Raw genomic sequence first — 26,644 nt, forward strand, 5'->3', positions numbered from 1 at the left:
GGATCGAGTCCCACATCGGGCTCCCTGCGAGGAGCCTGCTACTCCCTCTGCCTGTGTCTCTGCCTCTCTCTCTCTCTCTCTCTGTCTCTCATGAATGAATAAATAAAATCTTTCAAAAGGGGGAGGCAGACAGGAAGTGTGGAAAGGTACAGATCATTCAACCCTGGAAGAAAGGCCCTTCTCAGCTGATTATTTTGCAAAATTTCTTCTTGCTATGCATACGTCGCCAGCAGCAGAGGCTTTCATAGGACGACTTAATGTATTTCCTACTCACTCACTGTAAGAAAAATACAACCGAGTGTTGGAGGAAGCAGGACTTCCTCTTTTGATCTCAAAGACACACAGGGAGAGGAAACCTTTCTCAGCCATTATGAAGTCGGTCTTTGGGGAATCAGATAAGGTCTGGATTTGACAAGCACGATATATTAGGATCCATCCCTGCAACAGAAAAGAGGAACTTTCTCATTTCCAAGGGGGGTTTTCCCAATAGCCCAGTACAGCTCCTGTTGTAAATACGCAGACTTCCGTGTTTCTGAGTTCTGGAAAGCACTCACTGAAATCGGAACCAGATAAGAAGCATTAAGGGTTTGAATACAATAACCACCACAAGACCCTCGCCATCTGTGGGGTTTGGGGTGGGGGTGGGGGCAGGGGAGCTCTTGACTTCTTTCAACTTGAACTTCCTTAACTTAAAGGACTGAGGAACGACATGAAAAGGAACAGGGCAAAAAGAGTATGGGGAAGGTCATCGACCAGACAAGTCAGTGGCCAGCTCTACCCCAAGACTCACCAAGCTCCAAGGAGAAGCCCCACATGTGGGTGTCTCATCTCAAGGCCGATCCTTCAGGCTGCACGGCCCAGATCCTCGTAAGAATTTGCAGGAGGACCTGTTGGACATCAACTGCCTTCACCTTAGCATTGCCCTGGGAATGGGGAGCAGTGTGAGCAGGTGTGGCCATACCATTTCCTCCCAGCAGGAGCCAAGAACTCCTCAAAATGCAACTCCCAGGTTCAGGAGGGGGAATGAGGCTGAGCTCGCAGCCACTGAAAATGCGAAGACATAATACATACCTGCCAACCATAAGCTCTCTTCTGATTCCACAGCATCTAATTCTAATGATGTCAAATAAAATGCCAATGAGTAGGGGGTTCGGCTCACAAGCAGAAAGATAACCCCAGTGGGGCATTGAAAATTTTGCTTTAGATCGAACCTAAAATCTACCATTTTTACCATTTTTAATGATGCAGCTGAGTGGCATTAAATACACTTACAATGTTGTACCACCAACACTGTTATCCACCTCGGGAGCTTTCTTATCATTGAAACTTTGTACCCGCGGAACAGAAACTCCCCAGTCCACCACCACCTCCCTGCAGGCCCTGGCAACCACCATTCTACTCTGTGTCTCTACGAATGGACTATTCTAGAAACCTCATATAAGTGGAACCATAAAATGGTTGTCCTTTTGTGCCCTGCTTATTTAAATCGGCATCATGTCTCCAAAGTACTTCGGTGTTGTAGCATGTAGCAAAATCTCCTTTTTAAAGCGAAGTAACTAACATTCCATCCCAGTACCTACCCCGTTGATCTTCATCCATTCATCCTGACATCTGGGCTGTTTTCCTACGGCATCTTTTAAACCTTGTCTTCAAATGTGGATCTACGTTTCTGAAAGGCCTCCCTGATTAAGTTCTAAAAAGTGCTAGGAATTATGCTTGGCTCAAATAGATATTTAAGCTAATTTCCCCCATAATGGGTAAATCAGTAAGTTTTACTGATAATAAATTCCAAATCCTGCTTTTAATGGACCTGTCGGATGAAGGAAATTGCACCTTCCCCTCCATCCCATACCCAAACCGGACAGAACGTGTTTTCCTTCTTTTTCCACTTTCAAAATGTCGTTTTCTAGCCACAGGGCTGGTTTACACCAAAGGAAGTAAAAACAAAAGTAATCATTTTTTTTTTTAAGGGAATTTTATCTGAGCCAGTGGCCAGAGAAAAGGGTTAGCAGCATTGATAACTGTCTTTGCAAACAGACTTGAACTAGCGGAGACCACAGTTTAGCTGCAGGTCTGGATAACAAGCTGAGGGATTCGGAATCTCCCCCTCTCCCCCTTGCCACAAAATAGGTAGAAACATGCAAAAAACCCCTCTCTATCTGGCCTTGTAGTGCCCTGTCAAGAACAGGTTCTGGGTTTCAGGTGCTAGAGAGGGCCAGTGTCCGGGAAGGAGCATGAGTTTTAGGGTCTAGTTGAGGGCAAAGTCAAGAAAGCTCAGAGGTGTCCCTCCTTGGAGTCATGGTCCCATGCTAAAAGAAAGAGGGAACCGCCCTGGTGTTGAGGACAGAAGAAGGCAGTCGGTCGTTCTGGGTGGCCCTCAATGCTCTCATAAAATACAAAGCAGAGAGAGAGTTGCCTTCAGAGGGCTCTTCAGGGTGGGAGGCATATTAGCAACTTATTCTCAAATGATATAGTATGTATATACACAAAGGCAATGTGTCGAAATGTTGACCATTAGAGAGTCTAGGTGAAGGGTATCCCGGAGTTCTTGGGCCTCATCTTGCAACTTCTTTGACTGGATTCAGCACCATTTTCAAGGCTTGAAGCCAGCTCAGAGGCTGGAGGTGATGGTGCTCCCCTGAGCCTCTGGGAGCAGGTGCAACAGGGATGGAATGAGAAAAAGGTGTTTGGAGGCAGACAAGCATGGCTTCCAATCCAAGCTCTGGGAGACTTCGGGGAAGCTCCTTGACCTTTTCCAAGCCTCAGTTCTCACGTCTCTCACTGGAGGTAAAATATTTCAAGATTCTGACCTCGTCTCCAAATCCTGCATGTACCTGGCAGTTGCAAATGGTCCTGTTACAAATCACTTGCTAAGATGACTTGGCTGCAACAAAGGAGGGCGAGGGAGACCCAGAGAAAGCAGCAGAGCCAGGCTGGAACCAGAATGGGCCTGAGAGCAGGGGGAGGCAGCAGGGATGGGGAATGAACCACAGTTGAGGAGGGAAGATGGCATCTGATAAACAAAGGACACAGGCACCAAAACATAAAATTACAGCCATGTGTGCCATCCCCGCTCCTGGCCAGCTCAGCAGATTATAGCTATTCTGATGATAGCTGTTTGAGTGAGAAATTGTGTTTATGATTTTTGTTGCAAAACACATTGCATTTATTACATTCGCTTAATCTAAAAGGAGTTTACAATAGGTCTAAGAGTATTTTAAGCCTCAGATGTAAAAAAACAAAAATAAAAAAAATACACAGCATAACAACCAACTACGCTTGACAAATAGGCAACGGATCAGTTCTATTAATAGCAAGATTCCCATAAGCATGTCAGCATCTTTACCCTCTAGGTCTTGAAAACCCTATCTTAAAAAAAAAAGAAAAAAGAAAAATTGAGCCCCTGTTCTCCATGTATGTATTTTTATAAACTACACACGTGCAGGCTCTTGGCAATCCTATTAAATATCAGCACAGCTTACTTGGTGTCTTATACGAGACAGATGCCCCCACCTTGAAGCTACTGCCTCTGGGAAGCAAATGCCATGCTCTCTCCTTCTGGAACAGAAATAAAAAGTCTTACTTTATCCAGGTCAAGACCAACAGACTAAAATAAGGCAAAGGATGACATCTCTGTTCTATTAAATGGACTTGGAAGTGGGTGGGAAGACACATAGCGCCCCAGCATCAAACTCTATTAGCAAAGCAGGCAGCCTCCTTCTTGGAGGCTCTTGAGGGGAGTGGGGACAATAGTCGCTTCCCTGAGAACTTCTCAGGTGCCACTTCCTCCACTAGAGCTGCTGGCTTCTAGCACATGTACTGTGAATGTCTCCAAGATCATATGATCTCTCTCCTTTCCCATACTCCTGGGATAGTAATACTCAAGAACTTCTATTCTTGGATGTCCCAAAAATCAGACCCCAAATTAGAATCAGGTTGTGAGACTCCGCTGCCACTGTGCAAGGGGCTCGCCAGTCCAGTGGTAGGATTCGATGGTGGTGACAATGATCCCATAAATAAAATTTATTAGGGGACACATCTCTCCAAATGCATACATTATCCAGTCCTATGACCCAGGGATAAAAAGAGGACTGTGCCCTCCCATTCATTCCTTCATTCATCCATCTGATAATGTTTACTAAAAGCTTGCTCCTTGCTGGGCCCTTGGGCAGCAGGGAATATGCAAGGTCTCTCCCCCTCTTGGAATTTATATTGAGCTCCAGGGATGAGCATGAGGAATAAACCAATCATTATATAATTGTATAATTACAATGTGATGAGTATGATGAAGTGCACTGTACAGTGAGAACTGACCTGACCCACACTGGGGGGTCAGAAAGGATTGCAAAGGCAACAAGCCAGTTGCAATCTGAAGTGTACTAGAGACCAGGGAGGCAACAGGGTTCCCTGGCAGCTGGCAGAGGGGAGGCTCCTGCAGAAGCCACAGCTCCAAGGAGCAGGATACCTGGAAGGGATGAGGCAAGTGTTGTGTGCAAAACAGAGGTCTGAAGGAGACCCTGGAGGCCTCCAGTGGGATCTACCTGGATTTAATCAGAGAAGGGCATGGTCATATTTGTCCTTTCAAAATACCACCTCAAGGCACCTGGATGGCACAGTCGGTCAGGTCATGGGTCAGGTCAGGTCATGACCTCAGTCCTGGGGGGTCGGCTCAGATCATGATCTCAGGATCCTAGGATTGAGCCCAGGGAGGCTCCACACTCAGTGGGGAGTCTGCTTCAGATTCTTTTTCCCTCTCTCTCCCTCCCCCCTCTGCCCCTCCCCACTTACATGTGCTCACTCTAAAATAAATAAATAAAACCTTTAAAAATTACAATACAATACAATACAATACAATACCACCTCTAGAGGGGCCTTAGAGGGGCCTTCCTGTCCCCTCTCCCTCTGGCACATGCACTGTTCTGAAGGCCCCCTGCAGCCTCTACTCAGGCACCGTCCGCCAGCACTGCGATTGTCTGTTTTCCTGTCTGCACTAACCGAAATTCATATCTATCTTTTTAGTGCAACAGAAAGAGAACTGAGAATTGCACCCTGGTCTGGCACTCACAAGGCCACACGCGCTTTAGCTTTTCAATTAGCACTGCCTGACGCTGTGACAAGGCCCAGTAACTATAGACTCCTGGTTTGCAAACTTCAGCCTGTACCAGAATCACCTGGAAAGTTGTTGAAATGGACTGGGGGGCACTTCCCCGAGCTTCCCATTTCAGTGGGTCTGGGGCAGGGGAGGGGGAGTGCAGGGGAGGGAAGAGTCTGCACTTCTGAGAAGTCCCACGTGATGCCCCTGCTGCGGTCCAGGACCACACTTGGAGAAGCAGTTACTCAACCCCACAAGACCATCAGCTACCAAAAGAAACCCATGCATGGCATTAGTGCCGAATAAGAGAGAGAGAGAGACAGAGAGACAGAGAAGGAAAGAAAAGAAAAGGAAAAAAAATGAAACGAAAGGAAAAGAAAAGAAAAATTTTACCAGTATCTGTATCTTGGAAGTCAGAGCAAACCTACAAAAACAGATTTTCTTGAGTGAGCAAATCTGCCTGGCTTTTACACCTAGAAATCGGCCTCGCACTGGGTCCCCCTGACAAGCTTTGGCAGCCACTTGGGCACCAGATTTCTCGAATCCCCAAGCTTTAGAAGTGGGAAATGTTGCAGAATTCACCAGTCACAGCTACAGGACTCCAAATAGTGACACTGGGTGGCAAATACAACTTCTGCAGCACATCAGACCTCAATCTGGTGCACTCCATCTGAGGGCCCCGAGCCCAAGCCCACAGCCCCTGCTAATCCAGTGCGGGCCTCTGAGCTCCCATTTGCAGCGGGTGAGAAACAGAGCAAACAGCACAGGCTTCTCCCGAGACCGTACGTGTTCTTGCACATGGCCCTATCAAATACCAGACATTTCTTGGTGAGGAGTCAGATACCATCCACCAATTTTCTAAATTGCTAATCAGAAAATTGCTGCAATAGTTAATTCTGCATTCTACATTTGAATAAACAAAATAAAAAATAATTAGACCAAAACAATCACAATGGTCCTAAAAGCACACTAATGGACAAAATTAGCTTATTCAAATTTGTTGCGACATTCATCAGAACACTTGCTGGTCAATTTGCTTAATGAGTGCTCACTTTTCCCTTAATTTTTCTTGGGTGACATTCACTTAGAACAACACATTAAGCTGGCTACCCTTCTGCAAAGAATTCTTAATGACCAGCTCTGTTTTCAAAATGATTTCTTCTCATCTCTTTGTAGAAAATAAGAGAAAGTGTCTGAAAATGATCTTATTCTGTTTTCCAGAACTTTTTAAAAAAAGTTTCCAATATGTCCATTGAGAAAGTTTTACTCCTTCCTTATATGACTTTAGAATGATGGCTATCCTTAAAAGCAGGGGGGATAAAGAGGCCAATTCTAAAATTGTAACCTTCTAGTAGGTAATTTAAATCAATGGCCAGTTGAAAGAAACTCAAGCTGGAGGAAAGAAATTTAGTATTTTTGGAAATCTAAATTAATATTACGTCAAGCCCTGAGAGCATATTTTTTTCAAAGGACTATAATTAAAGATATGTGAATTTTTCACAGGAGAAAAAAAAAGCTGAAAGTGAAAAATGCACCTAATTAAGTAATGATTTTATCTTTATTAGATGGTATTAAAAATATTATGTGGTTTAATGCTTTTAAAACCATAAAATAGCATTCTCTCTTTCACAATTCAAGGAGTATTACACCAAACAATGGCAAAAGCGTGTCACTTTCTGTATGTTTTTCTCAGAAACAATAGCTCAGATATGAGTTTCCTGGTACTCTGATGATTTCAACCATTACATTTTGTCATAAATAAGCTTAGAAAGTTAATGCTAGGTAGACCATAAAGTGTTCAGTTCTGGTTTTCAGATAGCTACAACTACTAACTTTTCTCTCTACACCACATTTTTAATAACTTATTTTGTAAGAAAAATATTTTTAAAGTCAGCTACCAGTGATGTTTCAAGACTTTTCTACTTTGGTCCCAATTTGGTAGACCAAAAAGTTACCAAATCTTATGTTAAAAAGTCTATGTAGAGGCACCTAGGTGACTCAGTTGGTTAAGTGTCTGCCTTTAGCTCAGGGCACGAGCCCAGGGTCCTGGGATTGAGCCCCTCATCTGGCTCCCCACTCAGCGAGGAACCTGCTTCTCCCACTTTCCCCACCCCCAAAAAAGAAAAAAAAAGTCTATGTAGATTCTGGCAAGGTGGCAGCAGTGGTAGTAGCCTAATTATTGAATCTCCCCTACCTGCACCCACCCTAACGCTAAGAAAAAAAAAGACAAATAGAGCAGAACCAAAACCCCAAGAACAACATCTACAACAAACCCAAGGTGATAGAGTATTCCCACCCATCCTATATATGACAAGATGAGGAATATCAACCAACAGCTTCAAGAAATTTCAGAGAGCCATTCTGAGAACACCCCCTACAAACTGGCAGATGACATTACAGTTTTTAATTTCCCTAGTTAAGTGCAGAGGGAATTGTGACCCACAGATGTCTCAGTGCTGCAAAGTCCTGGGTGGGGGGAGGACTGATTCTTATAAAAAAACAAGAGAGGAGAAAGCCCCCATATGGAGGAGAAACTGCTGAGGATGAATCTAAGATGAGCAAAACAGGGGCAAAGGTTGGGTGGGCAGGTGGGAATGGGAACCAAAAATGTAAGATCTTAGACTTTTGAAAAGTAGAGTCCACATACCACTCTGTGAAAACAACGTAAGTGGTCCAGAATTGTGAAACTAGGAAAGCTATACTGGCCCCACTAAAAGCACAGGAAAACCCATAGTGAGCAACAGAAAGGAACCGCAGCTGAATTCCAAAGTTATTTAAAGAAAAAATAAGGAGCAGAATGACATCCCCAGTACAGACAATAAAATCATGCCAGAAAGAAGGAAAACAGATGTAAACTACAACCCGGTATTTCAAAATAAGCTAAAAGAAATGATATCAAAGAAGCTATAAAGAACCACATAAGAAGTTTTAAAACCCAGAAATTAGTTGACAGGAGAGAATGGAAAAGTGGAGGTAGTGAGGAAACCAAGAAAAGAACTAAGAAAAGAAGTAAAAGAAATGAAGGGTAAATTTTTTTAAACACACACACACACACACACACACACACACACACAGCACATAAAATGAATTGTGCCTTAAAAGAACTGGAAGATAGAGAGGAACAAAATTTTTTAATTCACATAAATGATGAAGACACTGAAAGGTTTTGGGCAAAAGTGATCATCATAGAAGACAGGCAAAGAAGATCTAACACACATATAATGGGAGTTCCTGAAGCCAAAGAAAAAAGAATAGGACAAACAGCTAAAGCTATGCTACAAGAAAACTTTCCGGAGTAATTACACATTTAAGTAGCATTATTATGTGACTAGAAAACTCAACACAGAGTGGCCGACACCATAAAATACTACTGGACTTCAAAGAATAAAAGCAAAACACATTCCTTTGGGTATCTAGGCAAACCTACCAAGTTAAATGTGAGGAAAAGAAACTCAGAGTATCAGCAGACTTGGACAACACTTTATGGCAAAAGACAGTACCGTAAAATATTAAAGATACTTGAGCAAAGAAAAGATGAGCCAAGGATTTTACATCAGCCAACCTGACTTTGAAGTAGAAAGGTGACAGACAAGCTGTTGTGAACATGTAATTCAGGAAATACTTCCCATGAGTGCTTCCTGAAGCATCTAGCAGAGAAGATGAGCTTCAGAAAAACAAACAGCCAGGAAAGACAGGACATAAGGACCAGGGGCCAGCATCAAATAGATATTTACCAGGAGAACAGAGCAGTAACAAAGAAGAGAGGAGAACATGTAATTATCATATATTCTGATAAAGCAATTTTAGTACAGCTATCATTAAAATTAGGGGAGGGAAGGAGGGGCATTTGAAAAGTAGTATATTATCAACCGATTGTATAGATAGTAACTGGAATGAAAGGACATGACTTCAAATGCCAAGCTGGGGGTGAAGAGGGAGGGAGAAGAAAGAACAGGCTTCTAGCTAATTTAAATGTTACTCACAGTAGGAAACCAATAGAAAATAGCACCCCACCACCACCACCAAAGAGCGAAACAAGGATATAGAAAAGTATCAGCATAAAAGCAACCAGCAGAATGAAAAAATACCAATCTCTGCCAGCACCCCAAGGAATACCAAAAGAGCAGAAAGAAAGTAGACTAACAGAAGAACACTCCAATTATTAAGTAATCTTGTTAGGGAAAAAAAAAAATCAAACCTGAATATCACCAAATCTCTAAATCACAAATGCATAAGAAATATAGGGAACAAAGAGCCTGTTCACCAGCACCATGGGGATGCAACCAGAAGAATCAGCAGAATCCTGCACAGGACCAGCACTCAGTTCCTTCAACGGAAATGGGGGAATAGGACCTATGGGTGGCCCAGCAGTTTAGCGCCTGCCTTTGGCCCAGGGCGCGATCCTGGAGTCCCGGGATCGAATCCTGTGTCAGGCTCCCGGCATGGAGCCTGCTTCTCCCTCTGCCTGTGTCTCTACCTTTCTCTCTCTCTATGTCTACACTGAATAAATAAAATATTATAAATAAATAAATAAATAAATAAATAAATAAATAAATAAATAAGAAATGACTTAAAGACCACATGAACCAACTGCAATATGGAAATATCATTTGGATTCTGTATCAAATGTGTACAAATTGGTGTGTGTGCCTATTTTCATACCTATTTTTAGTAACCCTAAAACTCACTTAGTACATTACCAGAACTTAATATGTAATCATATATTAAATGTTGTAGGTCATTCACCCTTGAGAACTGAGAAGAGAAAACTGCCTTTTTGAATTATTTGGGGGTTGCTGAGAATTACCCTTGGAAGTTATGACTGTCAACAGGTATTATTTGTGAATCATGCTATGAGCATTAATTTTTACAGTCAATTTGAATCTCACATAGTTATAATTTTACTATATTTTTCTTATACTTGGGGGACTATAAATTGAATAGTAAAATTCTGATATTGAATAAGATTTAAATATGCACAAATATATCAGAGGGGAGAGTCATGATGATAGGAGTACATGATGCTAAAATATTTAGTCAGATCTAACAATTATTTAAATATTTGTCAAAATGTATATGTACCATTAAGGGTTCAATACAGAAATTAAAAAGATACTCCAAGTATTTTGAACAGTAAGAGATATACAAAATTAGGGTTGATGATCATCAGAAGGGCTGGGAAAGTAGAAGTATGCAGATAATAAATTATATCATGGTACATCCAGTCCAGAGGCCAGGAAGTGGCTGCTGCACCCCCCCCCCCCCCACCGCCGCCCTCCCCTCTCAGGAAGAAACAAGAAATTACTGTTTTGGCTGTCTCAAGGCCTGGATGTAACCAGGTAGTGGTACCTATGATCCTTCCCTACAAAAACTCCTATCTATTGGAGTATGCAAATCTCCACTGCTGCCAGAGGAAGGTCCTCTGTACTTCCTCTGCTTTCCAAAGCTAATGTGAGTGCATCTTACTGGCAGAAACTAAATCTGATTTACCACTGTCATGACCAGGGAGTCTGGAAAATACAGATTTTTAGCTTTTAGAACTGTGAGACCTACAGAGACTACAAAAGTAGGTGGCAATGGATGCTGATTGCCAATAGATGGTTTTCAACTCAATATATGTCTAGTTTGCTTAAATATTTTCAATCAGTATCACTGTGTTACACTGTGTTACCTTGGCGTTTTAATGATTGACTTAGAACTCAAACTCTGTACTGGCAGTCTTCAAATCATCCATCAGTTACCCATGGTGTGAGCTCAGATAACAAGTCTTTTTTTTTTTTTTTTTTTTTTCCCAAAAGATCTCCATAAGAAGATCTAGTATTACATTTGAGAAAATTGAACTCTTTCTCGGGAATTAACTAGTTATTCCTAGTATACTAACATGGCCTATTTTATATATCTACAAACATCTGGAAAATAAGATTACAGTAGAAATATTCAAACTGTGTCTTTCCATCATTATCTGTTCACTTTGCCCATTAAAAATGTACTTTTTTTTGCTTATATATTTTTTCACTTATAAAATGAAAAAATACAGTAATTGTATAAGTGGACTATAGCTAATCATTTGGGCTGAAGATTTTAAAATGGGTATAAGGCAGTTTAATAATATGTTAAAATTCATTTTCATTAATTAATCCACTTGCAAATGAACTATAGCTACCTCAAAATGACTGCTATTGCCAGATTTAGAGATCTTATTTGTATAATCTGAAAATCATTAATGTTAATAACAAAATTAGCTTATTGACTATTTCTAAAACATTTTTCTTCTTTTTAATAAATGGCATTAGATTTTGGAGTTAATTTTATAGTTTTGAACACATATGTGTTACTTTGTTTTTGTTGGTGTCCCAAAATGAGTTTATTTAATTTTGAGGACATGGCTTATTGAATTTTTTAAATAGCAATTTTAAAAATTCCCTATTTCTTCTCTGTGCTCCCAAAGAACTCTGTGTTTCTCTGTCATTTGTTACCCGATATCTGAACAGTCTTGTCACCACGTAAGAGAGATGTACCAACACCCTCTTACAAGCTACCAGAACCTGGCAAATAGTTTAAGTAGTCACTCAATAAGCTAGTGATCCTAACAATGCACACATACACACTTAAGACCCTGTTTACTAGGAGAAAACATAAGAGTGTGATATCACCTCAAATCTATCTTTCAGATTTCAGATAAATGCCCCTGGTTGGTTGAATTTAAATCCTATGTGGAACCCAAGCTGCAGGGGGGTCTGGATAATGTTTTATGTATTATATTGTATATAATGATCTTATTATTCTAACCTGTTCTCTAATTGAGGACACCCTTGAAGGAGTCATAATGTCCCCAAGTAACAATCCTCTGTGATATGTGCTATCTACCTTCCCGTGAGCATTCTAATCCGTACCACCTCACAACCCAATAGAATGGTTATTATTATTATTACCACCATTTTACATAGAAGAAAATGGAGCTCACATGGAGGCCTCACGTTGTCTAAGATCATGTGGTTAGCAAATCATAGTGTAGTTCTAACACTCTTCTGAACACGTCATACCTGAACTCTGTATTAAATTTGTTTTTAAATAAGGCCTGAATTAGCTGCTCTTACTGGAGCAGCATTAATAGAATCATAATACAGAAATTAGATTTTTATAATTAGCCATAAATTAATCATCTGAAAAAACAAATTCCTACTTTAAGGAGAGTAATAAATACATTAGAGGTATGTATTGTGTATCTAATTCATAAAATTGGATACAAAAGAAAGCTAACCTAAGAATTTAAAAGTAGATGATGATCTACTTATATTTTTGCTTGAAGTTGTCCAGTGATTTTTGTAACAGTACAAACAGATGGTGAAACAGTATGGGAGATGTTTAGTAACTTTCCTAACCTCACAAAGTAATTTTGCAACTTTGTCCCTGATCACATCTGGGCTTATTCCATTATACCACATACATTCATGAGACATCCTCAGAAACTATAAATATAGCTTAAGAAAGGCTTTTACTATAAATTTTAAGGAGAATGCTTTACTTTCATTATACATTATTTATTATTTCCATTATATATATATGTCTCTATATATCTTTGCTCATATACTTTTATTACATAATAATTACAACTGATATATGGAAAAAATATTTACCATCTTTATTGGGTTGAATGGTGCCCCTAACCCCCCCCCCCCAAATGTATGTCAACCTGGAACCTTAGAGTGTCACCTTGATTTGGAAATTGGATCTTATGTGGAAACATGTAATCCAGTTAAAAAGAGGTCCCACTAACTTAGGGTGGGCCCAAATCCATTGATTGGTATCCATATATAAGAGGAGGAAAATTTGAACAGAGACATGCACAGAGAGAAAACACACACATAGGAGAACATCATGTGACAGTAGAGGCACAGATGGAGGTGATGAATCTAAACGACAAGAGACAACAGAGGTTGCTAGTAACTTCTGGAAGGTAGAAAGAGGCCAGGCAGGATCCTCCCCCGGAGCCTTCAGAGGGAGCATGTCCTGCCAGCACCTGGATTTCAGGCTTCTGGGCTCAGAACTGTGAGACAACACATTTCTGTTGTTTAAGCCATCTAGTTTGCAGTACTTTGTTTTGTTTGGCTTTGTCCTCCTTGTAATCAAATTATCCTATTAAAAGGGGAAAAATGCCCAAGAATGACTCCTCCACCATTTAGCCCATAAAATTAACATGTAAGTGCCATTGAGTTACATCCACAGGAGTTGGTGTGACCTTAAACATTTAGCGAACGTGTTTGACTCATGTGAAATATCAACTTCCTATGCCAAAAGAGTAAATGATAGGCAGCCCGGGTGGCTCAGTGGTTTAGCACCTGCCTTCGGCCCAGGGTGTGATCCTGGAGTCCCGGGGTCGAGACCGGTTTTGGGCTCCCTGCATGGGGCCTGCTTCTCCCTCTGCCTGTGTCTCTGCCTCTCTCTCTCTCTCTGTCTCTCTCATGAATAAATAAAATCTTTAAAACAAAAAAAAAAAAGAGTAAATAAAAAAAAACAGTAATATCTTCTTTAAGAAAAATAATTTACAAAGGTAAAATGCTTTAAACAAACACCAAAAAAAAAACAACAAAAAAACCCAGTTTACTCACTTACTACACAGCAAATCAAAGTCAACCCAAGGAGGGAAAGAGGCTCTTTGGTCAGGAAGGCGGGATACCGGGAAGACTTGGCCTTCCTTTCCTCGTACTTTCTCATCTTGGCCCCACACATTCGTTCGCCGGTGTTGGACGAGGCAGTAAGCAGCAACGAACAAATCGTCTCCTTTAGGAAACAAAATGAAATCCTGAGGTAAGAAGGGATGACGAGGCCGCCGGAGTGGCTCGGTGGTTGAGCATCGGCCTTGGGCTCAGGTGGTGGGGACCCTGGGGTCCTGGGATCAAGTCCTGCATCAGGCTCGGGCCGGGGAGCCTGCTTCTCTCCGGGTCTCTCATGAATAAATCAATAAAATCGAAAAAAAAAGGAAAAAAAAAGAAAAAAAAAAAAAAAAAGAAAGAAAAGCAAAGCAAATAACTTCAGGGACAGGAAAGTAGGGAAGCACTTGCACTGCGAGCTTACTACCGAATCCGCGGAAACCCGCGGGGCAGCCACTGCCGCCCGAGTCAGCAGCCCTGGAGCGCAGTCCCAACAGGCGGTGGCAAGAGCGCACCGGGGAGGCCGCCATGATGCTCCCAGGCGTGGCCGCCCCGGGGGGAGGAGCCCATCCCGCGGGCTGTGCCCTGGGGCTCCGTCAGGACCGGGAGACCCCAGCCCAGAGTCGGGGTGAGCAGCCAGCCCCGACCCCCCCCCCCCCCCCCCACGCAGGGCTGTCAGGCCCTGGAGCCCTGGGGCGGCCCCAAGGCCAGCAGCACGGTCCTGAGGCGGACGCCATCACCTCCCTCGGGATCCCGCTGAGGGGCCGCAAGGCATCCTGGGAACTTAGGCTCCGCCCCCATCCCGCTCTCCACCTGCTGTGACCTGGTCTCCACCAGCAGGGGCGGCGTGCGGAGGGGGTCCCCCGGAAGGAGGAAGGGCGGTGCCGGAAGTGGGCCGCCTAACCTCCCCTGGGCCCTGGCGGGTCGCTGCACAACCTGCCGCCTCCACGTGCCCGTCCTACTGAGAGGCGCCATCTTGGAGGGAGGCCCAGCGGGCGACGGAGGCCGCCGGCACCAACAGGCCGCTGGAACCAACAGGCCGCCATCCCGGTGGTTCCGGGGGCCCTTTGGACGAGGTCGCCTTCTGGTGAGAACGTGCAGATTTTCGTGGGTTTTTTTCCGAGTTATTTACCGTATCGACACGTAGGCACGTTTGAACGAGGACCTGTGAAGATAAAAACACCATTTCCACGTTTGGCAACAGAAACACCTGCTTCAGTATTTGTATTCATGTAGTGCGTTGTTTTTTTTTTTTTTTTTATCAGATATTTTGGATCAGTTTACAGACTAAAATGCAAAATATATTCATCTTAGACGGTTCCTCAGAATCAACGTTTATTTAAACATTTGTGGAAACGGTGGCTTTGTGTGTTAAGATCTGCCCGCAGAATGAATTAGCATGTCCTATGTCTTATTTTGTGTTATTCTTATCGACACATTTCTTCGTTGTGAGTGGTATTGATTCATTTTCTAGATTTGATTTCTTGAAAATGTAGTGGTGGAAATGCAGATTTTAACATAAAATCTTGGGCGGTGGGGGGAACAGTGAATCTGAAGTGCGAGGGGGATATTAAGGGAATTTTTAGCTTGATTCCCAACTTAACGGAAATGTGTCTTTCTGACTCAAAAGTCCCTTAACCGTGTAAGTGTACGGCACAAAGCACTGCCTTTTGTAAAATGAAAAATTTAGTAGGTAATTAATCATGCCAATTGTTTTAAGAAGGATATTCATTTTTAATGCGTAATTTGAATGAAAACTACCAAATTACAGAAATAACACACGAAATCTCTGGCTTATGGGCATTTGGGGAAAGCTATGGGATGGCAATGAACGTAAAACTTGCAGAAGTGATCACAAAGACTTTTTCCTCTCCTGTTAGAGAATGCCTTCGTGTTCAGATTCTGCTTTTTTTGGAACACGAAGACATTCTCTAATATACAAATCCTGGGAAATAAGAAAATGAAAGCTCCATGGGATTTTAACCCTGTTGTGGATGAAGGTGAGACCCGAGGAGGGGTTTGCAGTGTGTACTGAATATAGCAAGAACTCATAGAAGTGACCTACAACTATTAAAGTCATGAAATATTGGCCCCCTTTTTCCTGCTCCTTTGATTGGTATTTGTTTTTAAATAAGTATGGTTTTCAATAGTCTCTTTTTCTCTAAAAGAATCATGAGTTAATGGAAAAATTGGAAGCACAGTATAAATTTTTTTTTTTTTTTTTTTTTTGTACTTTCTGGTCTACCATCCTGAGGTGCTGTAGTGGGCATTCTTTTTACAACCACAAGAAAATCATCAGAACCTGATTTATCCTGGTATGTTGCTGTTACCTAATTGTCAGACATTCAGGTCTTTGCAGTTGTCCCCAAAAATATCTCTTACAGCAAAAGTATCTGATGAGAATTACATGTTACACTTAGTTGTAATATCTCTCTCATCCCTTTTAGTCTGGAATAGTTCCTTAAATTTGATAAAATTGGTATTTTTATAGATTGCAGACCTTCTTTTTTAGAATATTTCTCAAGTTTGGTGTGTCTGACACTGCCTTATGACTAGATTCAGAGCTGCATCTTTGGCAGGAATATCACGGAAGGGATGCTGTGTGCTTCTCATAGCATGCGAGCAAATAGCAGAGTATTTCCATTTGTCCCATTATTTATAGTGTTTAATAATTTAACATGGTGTCTTCCAGTCTTGTCAACTATAAGGTAACTCCTTCCCCCTTTGTGATTATGGGCATTTTGAGAAGGTGTTTTGGAAACTACATGAATATCCCATTCCTCAAAAAAAATTTCAACTCATTCATTTATTGTCATTTTGTGGTTCTCTAATTTATTTGTTGGATTATAATCTATACTGTCATTATTTATTTGATACTCAAATGATGCAGATTTGGTCAGCAGAAGCTCATCTAACCTATTTTTTTCTATTCTTTTGAGATATTTCATCATTTTTAAACCATTTTTTGCAAGTTCTATAGATATTCTAGGCTCATATTTTCCCTTCTCCAGCTCTGATAGCAGCTGCTTCTGCAATGTACCTTTTCTTTTCTTTATAGAAAACGATACACGGAAACAAGTATCTGTGTACTAGCTGGATTCATTGCTTTAGGTTAGCGGTTGTTTCTCAAGACCACAGTGACTTGCATTTGGGAATCTATTTTTGATTTACATATTCATTCATTTATCATCTATCTATCCATCCATCCATGACCCCTCTATTGAAAAACCATGAGTTCATCTCTAATCTGAATCCAACACCACAGAGTTTATTCTGAGATTTTCTTCCCTTCCATATTTATAACTACCATTGCTGGCAGTGAGAAACGTATCTACAATTTTATTTAATATATTTATACATGTGATTAATCCTCTATATGTAGCCTATGTCTGTTTGAACTGCAATCCCTTTTTCTATGTAGTTGCATATCAAAGCTCTGACACTCTGTTCTAGGTTCTAAATTATATGATACCATTTTCATTCTGCTTGGGTTCTGAAATCCCACATAAGTATGTCCCTCCACGAGGGCATAAAGTTTCAGTAGGAGAATAAATTGTTTATGGACGCAGTCAGCTATGTGTGTAAAAATCTAAACTGTCCCTGTCCTTGGAAACCTTCTCCCCGCTAAGAAGTTAACCTACATGAATACTCTCACATGTACACAAACTCTCACATGTACGCAAAGTTGTATGTACAAGGCTTCTAGTCTAGCTCAAAATGGCTTGCTGCATAAAGATCCTCCGACATAGAAAAGAGAGTCAAAACATATAAAATGAAAATAAGCACCCATAAATTAAGACAGAGAAAGAGAAAGGCATTCAAGATGTAAGCTTAAGAAAACAGAATAACTATAAAAATAGCAACTGCCAACAAACCAAAACTGTCGGGGAAAGAGATATAGGAAAGAGAGAGAGAGAAAAGGAGAGGGAGGGAGAAAAGGAGGCGAAGAAGGGGCAGGGGGAGAAGAAGAGATGACCATGACAGGGAGGGAAGGAGGGAAGTAAGAAGATGGCAGATAGATACATGATAGATAGATAGATAGATAGATAGATAGATAGATAGATAGATAACAGGAGGGAGCACATCAGACCTAAAGCATTCTATTTTAGACATTCTCACACTCAGCTATTTTCTTGATAGACATATACAGCACCTACATGCACTTTTAGCCAGATTGAATATCTTGAGTAACTTGCCTTTAGTTCTTTGTCTTTGCCCATTTTTTAAAAAGATTTTATTTATTTATTCATGAGAGACACACAGAGAGGGGCAGAGACACAGGCAGAGGGAGAAATGGGCTCCATGCAGGAAGCCTGACGTAGGACTCGACCCCAGGTCTCCAGGATCACACCCCGGGCTGAAGGCGGTGCTAAACCGCTGGGCCATGAGGACTGCCCCGTCTTTGCCCATTTTATGCCATTTTTTTACCTGGACCATTACACCAAACGTGCTCATCCTTTCCCCATCCTCAAATCCCAGAAACCCCAGAGTCCTTTAACAATGTGACAGATTTTTTTTTTTTTTTTTTGGCCATAGCACGTGTCCTTGACTTGCTCTACCTGAAAATACTGAGTGCGTTAAAATGTTCCCTTTTTCTGATGTAAACAAATATGCATGTAAGTCATTTCTTAGAAGAGAATTACCTAACAAATTGGGCAGTTAAACTGAGCTAACAATGGCACAATGGATTACTTTTCTCAGACCATATTTGCATATTAGCAGATCCCTTCTATTCTTAACCCCTCACCCAGGGCCAAGGACTAAGACCGCGTTAGAGGAGGGTAACCTCACCTTCTGCACACTTCTGTTGGATTCTGTATTGGTTTACTGCAATGTATTTGGTACGTTCTTAAATCAAAATATGTAAATGAGTAAATAAAACTCCGATTTGCATCCAGCAAAATGTAATGCACACAATATCCCACACTTGTTTGTTCATTACCATTTATTTACTTTTAAATATCACTTCAGTCTTAGGAAATAGCAGTATGGTAGCTTGAGAGAGTATATCCTAGAAACTCAGAATTACCTGGGTGTCTCATTCCACATAAACTCTTCCTTTTCCAAGTTTAAAAGGTGGCAAGCTCCACAGAAAGAATTGGCCAGTTCAAAACATTAAAGTCTTTATTCTAATCTGCAATTCTCTCCTTCACTCTCCTTTCAATTTTCTTTAGTATGTAGGAACACCTGTTATCTACCCAGGAGAACTTAATATGATAACTAACTATAGTTTTGGCAGTTTGGAGAAATATAACTTTCCCTGATGTCTCCATATTGGAACATTTTTTATATTTAAATCTCCCATTCTTCCCATTGGGAAAAATTTACTACAGATAATTCAGGAAAATTTCATTTATTTAAAGGCCTTTCTTCCTTCTGTTCAAGGATATGACTACATTGTAGGGGCTTATAGAGGGTTGCAGCATTGGTTTGGTGGGTTGTTAAGGGAGGAAGTCCCTAGCTTCATTTATGGTCATTATTCATCTAAGATGTATACACTGAAACAGCCTCACTTTCAGCTGCCTTATCATCATTGTTCTATGCAGGTAATTACAGCACACTGCATGCTCTGACAAGTCATCACCATGTTTCTCACTCTTTTTTAGCTACTTCTTGCCACTCTTGAACCACAGGAGAAAAACACTAGAACTTTGAAGCTATACCAAGCCTCCCTGCCAACATTGCCGTCTTTTCCATACAGTGGCTACCAGGAACTCCACAGAGAAGATGAGCAACTAGTCCCTCTAATTTTGAGGTATCCTACATTTATCTGGGTTTTCTATTTCCCACCACTTCCCAGCAGGATATTAATGAAGAGACCACAGTTTATTCTCAGGTTCATCTACAAGTATTTAATCAACTGTGTTCTGTTATTACTTTCTCTCTCTTTCTCCAGACCATGTAATTTTTATCTAGTCTAGGGTCAAGGATGAGGATGCCTTGTATCTGATAGAATATATATAGTTTCCAATCAATTGTGTAACCTTGGATGTTAAGCTTAAGAAATATAAAAGTCATATATTTAATTATGTTCTTCTATCTCTATCTTTCCCTGAGACAAAAAAAAAACAAAAAACAAAAAACAAAAAACATTGATCCGTCGAAGAATCAAAAGAAAATTTCCATTTTTAAAAATTTTGCTTCATAAATAAAGAATTCCTAAGGCATCCAATAGCAAATGTTGCCCTTTATGACATCTTGTGTTTATGCTCATTCTTAAAACTGATATTTAAAAGCAACTACAGAGTGTGATTGTAACTCTCAGCCTGAAAATGTCAGAAAAAAATGGCCAACACTAAACTTTGCTCTGAGAAGTTCAAAACATCATGTTACTCCCTCTACCAAACTGCTGCCTCCAAAATCCGCAATTACCACATGGGCGAGGGTAATGATAAAGACATGTAACAAACCTAAACCTGCCTAGAGAGTTTCTTAAATATGCTCATTCTTGGACAACAACCAGAGTTACAGTATCATAATTTTTAGAAGAAAGGGAGGCTAGTATTTATATTTAATAAACAATCTAAGTAATTATTTCCTTCAGTTTGGAATATTCTGTCTTAGAAGATATTATATATCATATGTGAGCTATAAAAACTAGCCATACAAATGTAAAAAATAAAAACCTGCAGACAGAGAATATTTCCAGCCAATTTGGGCTGTGTGAAAAAAAAAATCATTCAAAGGGATAATTATAAAGAATCTCAACAACAACAACAACAAAAAAATAGTGACCCTGTTACTATGTATACACACCAAAAAAAAAAAAAAAAAAAAAGCATAATAGTGCAAATCGATATTCTCAGACATTTACAACCTAACCTCCACAGAGCCATTGATGGTCCAGAGAATACAATACCCCAGTCTTTCTCCTGAGAATATAGAACAATGGAAGAATTGAGTGGGTAACAAAAACTAAACTGAAGTATCTAACTTGTTAAATAATGCTGTTTAAGGAATTTTAAATGGCTATAAAATTAAACCATTCAACAAATATTTAATGAAATTCTCCTAAATTGGGCAGTATGCTAATGTATTGAAATATTATGCTCCTACACCTACATATATAGAAAACTTGCTTAAAATAGATTTTTAAGGACACAGGTTAATGACAAATAGTAGGCATAATATGATTTATATCAAAAATACACATAGAGGTATAAACTTAGATGGACACAGACACCAAAACTTTTAAATTGATGATGTGTTAGGATCCTAGGTAATTTTTGATTTTCTTTTTATTTGTTTTCCACATGTGTTGTTAATTTTCTTTTCAGCCAGGCCCCCCACTCTACCTTGTTCCTCCCAGTGGACATGGCAGGTGCCACCTTGTTATTTTTACCTTCTTACCTGCTCCACTTAGTTTTGATGAATGATGCAGTCTTGAGAAATGACATTCAGAGTGTCAAGGGGTTTGATGATCAGGTAAGCTTTGGCTATCGTTAGGGTTTAAAAATGAGGCCCAAAAACCTGAGCCCAAGTAGGTTTTGGGTGAAATTCCTTTTACTCAAATTTTTTCTCCCTTTTCTCTCTGGACTTTTTTCTTCAGTTATCTTCTCTTTGATACCTCCTATCATCTCTCTTTTTTATCTTTCTTACGTATTTCTTCAGTTCACACTTCCTTCTCTCCACCTGTCTTATTTGTTTCCTGTGGGGTTTTTTGCCTTCATCCCCAAACCTACAACATCTTCCATTATTGCATCAAATGACCAAAGTTTATATCACTTTATAACGCATTAATTTCAGAAGTATGCGGGGAGTGCTGAATTATATGTTTTTGTATAAAATAATTATTGGTTAGAAATACAGAGTCATGCATATAACATGAAGTTCAGGGTTACCAAATGTCAGATGTTTCAGTAGATTGTTCAATTTTCTCTTGTAGGAAAAACAAAAAACAAAAGCATAAAGACATTGAGATTTCTTCACTACTCTTGACTGCAGCAACAACTTGGATTGCAGGAATAAAATGGCCTGTGACATAAATTCAGGTGGGTAGGGGGAAGTGCATTCTTAATGTATAAAGGCAAAAGATTAGTATATATATGAAAGTGGGCAAGTATGATTTTGAGGAGAAATAGGAATTTCTCATTTAGTTCCAAAGGGAGAACTTTCCATAAATAAATTAGACTTCAGAGAGAACATACCCATTGGCAGGCAGAGGCCACCCATGTCAGAGACAGCAGAAAGGGAGCCAGAGCCCATCTGTCTCATATAAGAACAGCAGACATGGCTGTGCAAGGAAGAACAATCTTGCTTCTTGCTCCCACCAGCCTGGGAGCACTTCTCTTGAAAAACTGAACTGTAATTAATGGGACTTGTTTCCCAAGCTCAAAAAATGTTTTAATCCAAGTCCATTACCTAATCATTGTCCTCTAGCAGCCTAGTATGTTCCAGTTGCCAACACACATGCCTTCATCTGCCCTATACACTGAATTTGAAATTTGTCAGAAAGAGAGGGCAGAGACTAAGAGAATTATTTCAGTAGGGAGGAGCAATTGACCTTGACAAAGAGTTTGTGTTGAGGACTCTGGAAAGGCAAGGTTAGTTTAAGGGCAGCAGGAAGTTAAAAGGTGAAAAGGAGAGTTGAGGAAATAAGAAAAAGCAGGTACATTTTTGTGAGACACTTTCACAAAGTTGAGGGAGTATTCATGGATGGCCCCAAGAAAAGAAAGCCTAGGCAGCAGTGTCCTGTCTCTTGTGTTGTGCAAGGGAACAAGACATACAGAGATTAGATCAACCACTTCGTTTTTATTCTTTCCATCCCAAAACACAATTTCATGTATTAAATCTCTTCTGTTTGAAACACCAAGTGTGGTTTCTGTTTTTCTGACTGGTACATAGGCTCATTGTAGAGACAGATGTTAAACAAACAGACACAAAAATAAATATAATCATACAGTTCTCAGGTGAAAAAGGAAAAAATACCTAAATAATCTCATAAGTCTATAGATTTATTTTGGGTTGTGGGTGGGCCTGGATACATTATGAACAATTGCTTTTATTTGTACTATTGTCCTTACAGTTTCTATTTACTTGGTTGGTTTCAATTTTCACTCCTCAGTCAATGACTCCCAAATTGTCATTACTTCTGACTTCTCTCTCGACTCTTCTATTATTATTTCCTCTCTCCTACTTCCTGGAAATCCTTCCCTGCTTTCATGTCAGATTCAGCAAGTTCAAGAATCTTATCACCTTCCCGTGTAGAATTTCTTTGTTGCTTGTCCTTTTCCATATTTGTACAACAACAGTCTCTGCATTGTCACAGGAGACAAAAACTCTGGTTCATTTCTATTAGACTAATTGGGTGAATACTGTTGCTAAACCTCACAATAAATCTCCTGGCTTTTTATTCTCCTCGACTTGGTCTATCCCAAATACATTGCTCATAAATCTTTAAATACAATTCTGGCTGCATCACTCCTTTTTTCAAACTTCTTCAGCAGCTTTCATATATCGACCACAACTCTGACATCAAGGCCACCTGTGAATCACCTATAACCATTTTTTAATTTAATCCCACAACTCTTCTGTGATCTAACCATATTGGACTACTTGCAGTTTGTCAGATGTGCTCTGAAGCTTTCCACCTGCCTGATTTTTGCTCAGTCTGTTCTCTGCAAGGAACATACTCGGCTTTTTACCTTTTGCGTCTTAAGTATACACATTTCCTATTATTATCTTAGACTTCATATTCTCTATAAAGGAATTCCTGGTGCATTTTGAATGACATAATTGTTCCATCAAATTTTCATTATTTTTTCTTTGTATAGTTCACATGACATTGTTCGTGCATTTTTTTTAAATGTGATTTTAATCTTCTCCCATTCCTCCTTGATGTTTGGGATCTCTTACTCATCTGTACATTCTTTAGTAAATGTGGTAGGTGCTTAGCACTGTATCAAAACTCCTCAAAGCAGTTTAATATACAAATAGCACCATTACAAATGGCAGCATCCAGTCAGTGAGTACAATGTAGAAGAGGCATTTCCCTTTAGCTTGGGAAGCCTTGCTTTTAAAGGGTTAAATGGACATCATGGGATGCTGTGGGGAATCATGTGAACTGTGTTTGTTCCCAGAGGGCATAATGATTAAGTACTCCACACTTCAGAACTGCATCATTGCACATGCTGGAACTAAGCCACAGAATCTGTTAGGCAGATCTTTATTTTAACCTTGCTGCATTTTCAGAGAGAGATCATTTGATAAGCTGAAAACTTCCCAGGTCAATCTGTTACAGCTATGATGATGGCTAGAGAAATCTAGTAAGCTCAGAACTCCCTTTCCCGAGATCTTTTAATCCTCCTCCTCCTTTTCCTCTTCCTTCCCCTTTCTCCTCCCCCTCCTCTGCCTCCTTCTTCATACATCAAGTTATGCTTGGAACAATCAAATCTGTTATTTCACTTCTCAAGTAATACCTTAAACTTAGAAGAATGTAGTTCAGGCCTCTTCACGAACCACTGAATACTTAAAAATGAATTTTTTTCAGGTGAAATTCTTTTTCTTCATAATAGATAAATAAATCTGTATGTGCTCTAGCTGGTGAACAAAAGAAGATTGGAAAACTGCCTGATGATGGTGTCTGTGATAGTTAGCTGGTGTTATCAGAGGATTCTTTTAAATGTCAGATCATTTAATCAGATAGTGTAAAGAGGGTAAAAATTGAGTTCTTCAATTCTTCTACCAATGGGAAGTAGGAGGCAATGGGAATTAATCATCTTGGTTCCTTATGTCATTTGATTCCAGCAGACTGAATTTCCTCTGACAAAGGTGGCATGCGGTGTATAATAACCTTTAAACACCAGCATAGCCTGGCTTGGATACAATATTCTCTGAAAACAAAAGTCTGCACCTCAACCTCAAGTTTCAGTAGCAGCATATAAAAATTCTCTTGGCAAGAACTATAAAAAGGAGATTTTACATTCAGTTTGGTCTCAGGCCTTTCAATTCACTTCTTACTGATTGTTTCTTTTAGTTTGGCTTTTGTACAATTCTCAGGAGAAAAATGAAACAAAAAGAAAATAAATGATTTTCCAATACAGACATGTATGTAGTGATTGGATGATGACCCTCTAAGTTAGTGGTATGAAAATAACTTTAAAATGAAATTGAATGGTGGGGAAAATTTTTAAATGAAAGACGGGTAACTATCATCACTTAATCTACAAATATATCTCCTCTAAATAAATGTATTAAATGACAAGAACCTGTGAAACTTGGGTAATATTTTAACTCAAACTGGTTTTCTATTAGTAAAATGTAAAATTAATCGCAATTTCTTGGAAGTTTACCTCAAGTTGTCTATCTCAGGTAAACAATATTCAAAGGCAATTAGAATTAGAATCTAACAGGCACCTGAGTGGCTCAGTCAGTTAAGCATCTGCCTTCAACTCAGGTCATGATCCCAGGCCTGCAATAGGGCCCCTACGTGGGGCTTCTTTTCCCTCTGCCTGACACTCCCCCTGCTTGTGCTCTCTCTGTCAAATAAATAAACTAAAACAAACAAACAATCAAAAAAAGCTAGAATCTAACATCAACAAAGGTGTCTTACTGAAATATAATTTTCCTTGGGGCACCTGGGTGGCTCAGTCGGCTGAGTATCTGCCTTTGTCTCAGGTAATGGTCCCAGGGTCTGGGATCAAACCCCACTTAGGGCTCCCTGCTCATTGGGGTGTCTGCTTCTCCGTCTCCTTCTGCCTCCTGCCCCCCTGCCAAGTTTGTACTCTCTCTCATGTGTACTCTCTGTCTCTCAAATAAGTAAATAAAATCTTTTTTAAAAATGAGACATAGTTTTTCTCTTTAAATTCACTTTCATTTCCAGAGGTAACTAAATCAAGATTAATTCATTTTTAAAACAAATTCAGTTTTAACAAACCTGGCCTAATTATTTACATAAACTTAGCAAGAATAGTGATTGATCATATTGATCCTTTAGAATCTGCTTTGCTGGAACTTTTTATAAGGAAACTCTAGATTAAACTTTTAATATCCTTTTGAGGCCAGAAGAAAGCCAAATAGTTGTCATCAGACTTGACTACAATAGCTGTAGGCTTGGGCAAAGTCCTCTTCTCAAGGTCCCCAAAATATCCTGAGGCTCCTTAACTGCCAGGCTACTGGCAACTTTGTAAGCAAAGTATCTTGCCAACATTTCCAAGGGGGCATCAATGGCTGCATAAAGTCAACCTCAACTCCTTAAAGCTGTCTGGTCATACCTGACTGTATGCGTGTCTCTCAAATGATACTCCAGTCAAAGCCTTGGTAATATAACCTGTGTTTCTAGTGGTGTCCTGTTACAAAGAGAATGGATTCATTTTGAATCCATTATGCAAATAACTAAAATTGCCATGAAAGAGAAGCCTTTCTTAAATCTGGAGGGTTCAGGTAGGGAGAAAAGTTAAATGATTCAATTTGTTCACAAAGGAATATTTTATCATCTTCCTCAATTCATTCAGTCCTGTGTTATTAATTTTTTGTTCTATTTGCAGCTTTCCCATTAGTTTAGTTTAATGATTTTTTAAAGATTTTATGTGTTTATTCATGAGAGACATAGAGAAAGGCAGAGCTATAGGCAGAGGGATAAGCAGGCTCCATGCAGGGAGTCTGACGTGGGACTCGATCCCAGGACTCCAGGATTATGCCCTGAGCCAAAGGCAGATGCCCAAGTGCTGAGCCACCTAGGCATCCCTAGTTTTGTGATTTTTAAAGATAGAAAATAACTATATTTATCAAAAGTCCTTTCTTTGAATCACCTTGAAGATGAACCATACTTTGCAAAAGTATCATCACAATAACTATAAATAACAAAATTAGACCTCAGAAATGGACATGGTTCTAGATCACAGAGTTCAATATAATGTATCTGACAAGGAAATCTACTTATTGTTGTGAATCATAGCATTTT

At 40.0% G+C, this 26,644-nt stretch overlaps 1 protein-coding gene across 1 annotated transcript in view; it reads right to left on the reverse strand.

Annotated features, from left to right (window-relative positions):
* LOC112912780 (mast/stem cell growth factor receptor Kit-like) overlaps positions 1 to 14,273 on the reverse strand; it is a 73,185-nt gene extending 58,912 nt beyond the window's left edge. Inside the window, exons 1-2 of the mRNA XM_072745217.1 lie at positions 14,151 to 14,273; positions 13,702 to 13,873 (exon numbers count right to left, since the gene is read on the reverse strand). Of these exons, the coding sequence (XP_072601318.1) occupies positions 13,702 to 13,873; positions 14,151 to 14,273 (295 nt within the window). The remainder of the gene's footprint in view (positions 1 to 13,701; positions 13,874 to 14,150) is intronic.
* Between the last annotated feature and the right edge of the window lie 12,371 nt (positions 14,274 to 26,644).

The sequence above is a fragment of the Vulpes vulpes genome, unplaced genomic scaffold (assembly GCF_048418805.1).
Source record: "Vulpes vulpes isolate BD-2025 unplaced genomic scaffold, VulVul3 Bu000000661, whole genome shotgun sequence".
Classification (NCBI taxonomy): Eukaryota; Metazoa; Chordata; class Mammalia; order Carnivora; family Canidae; genus Vulpes; species Vulpes vulpes.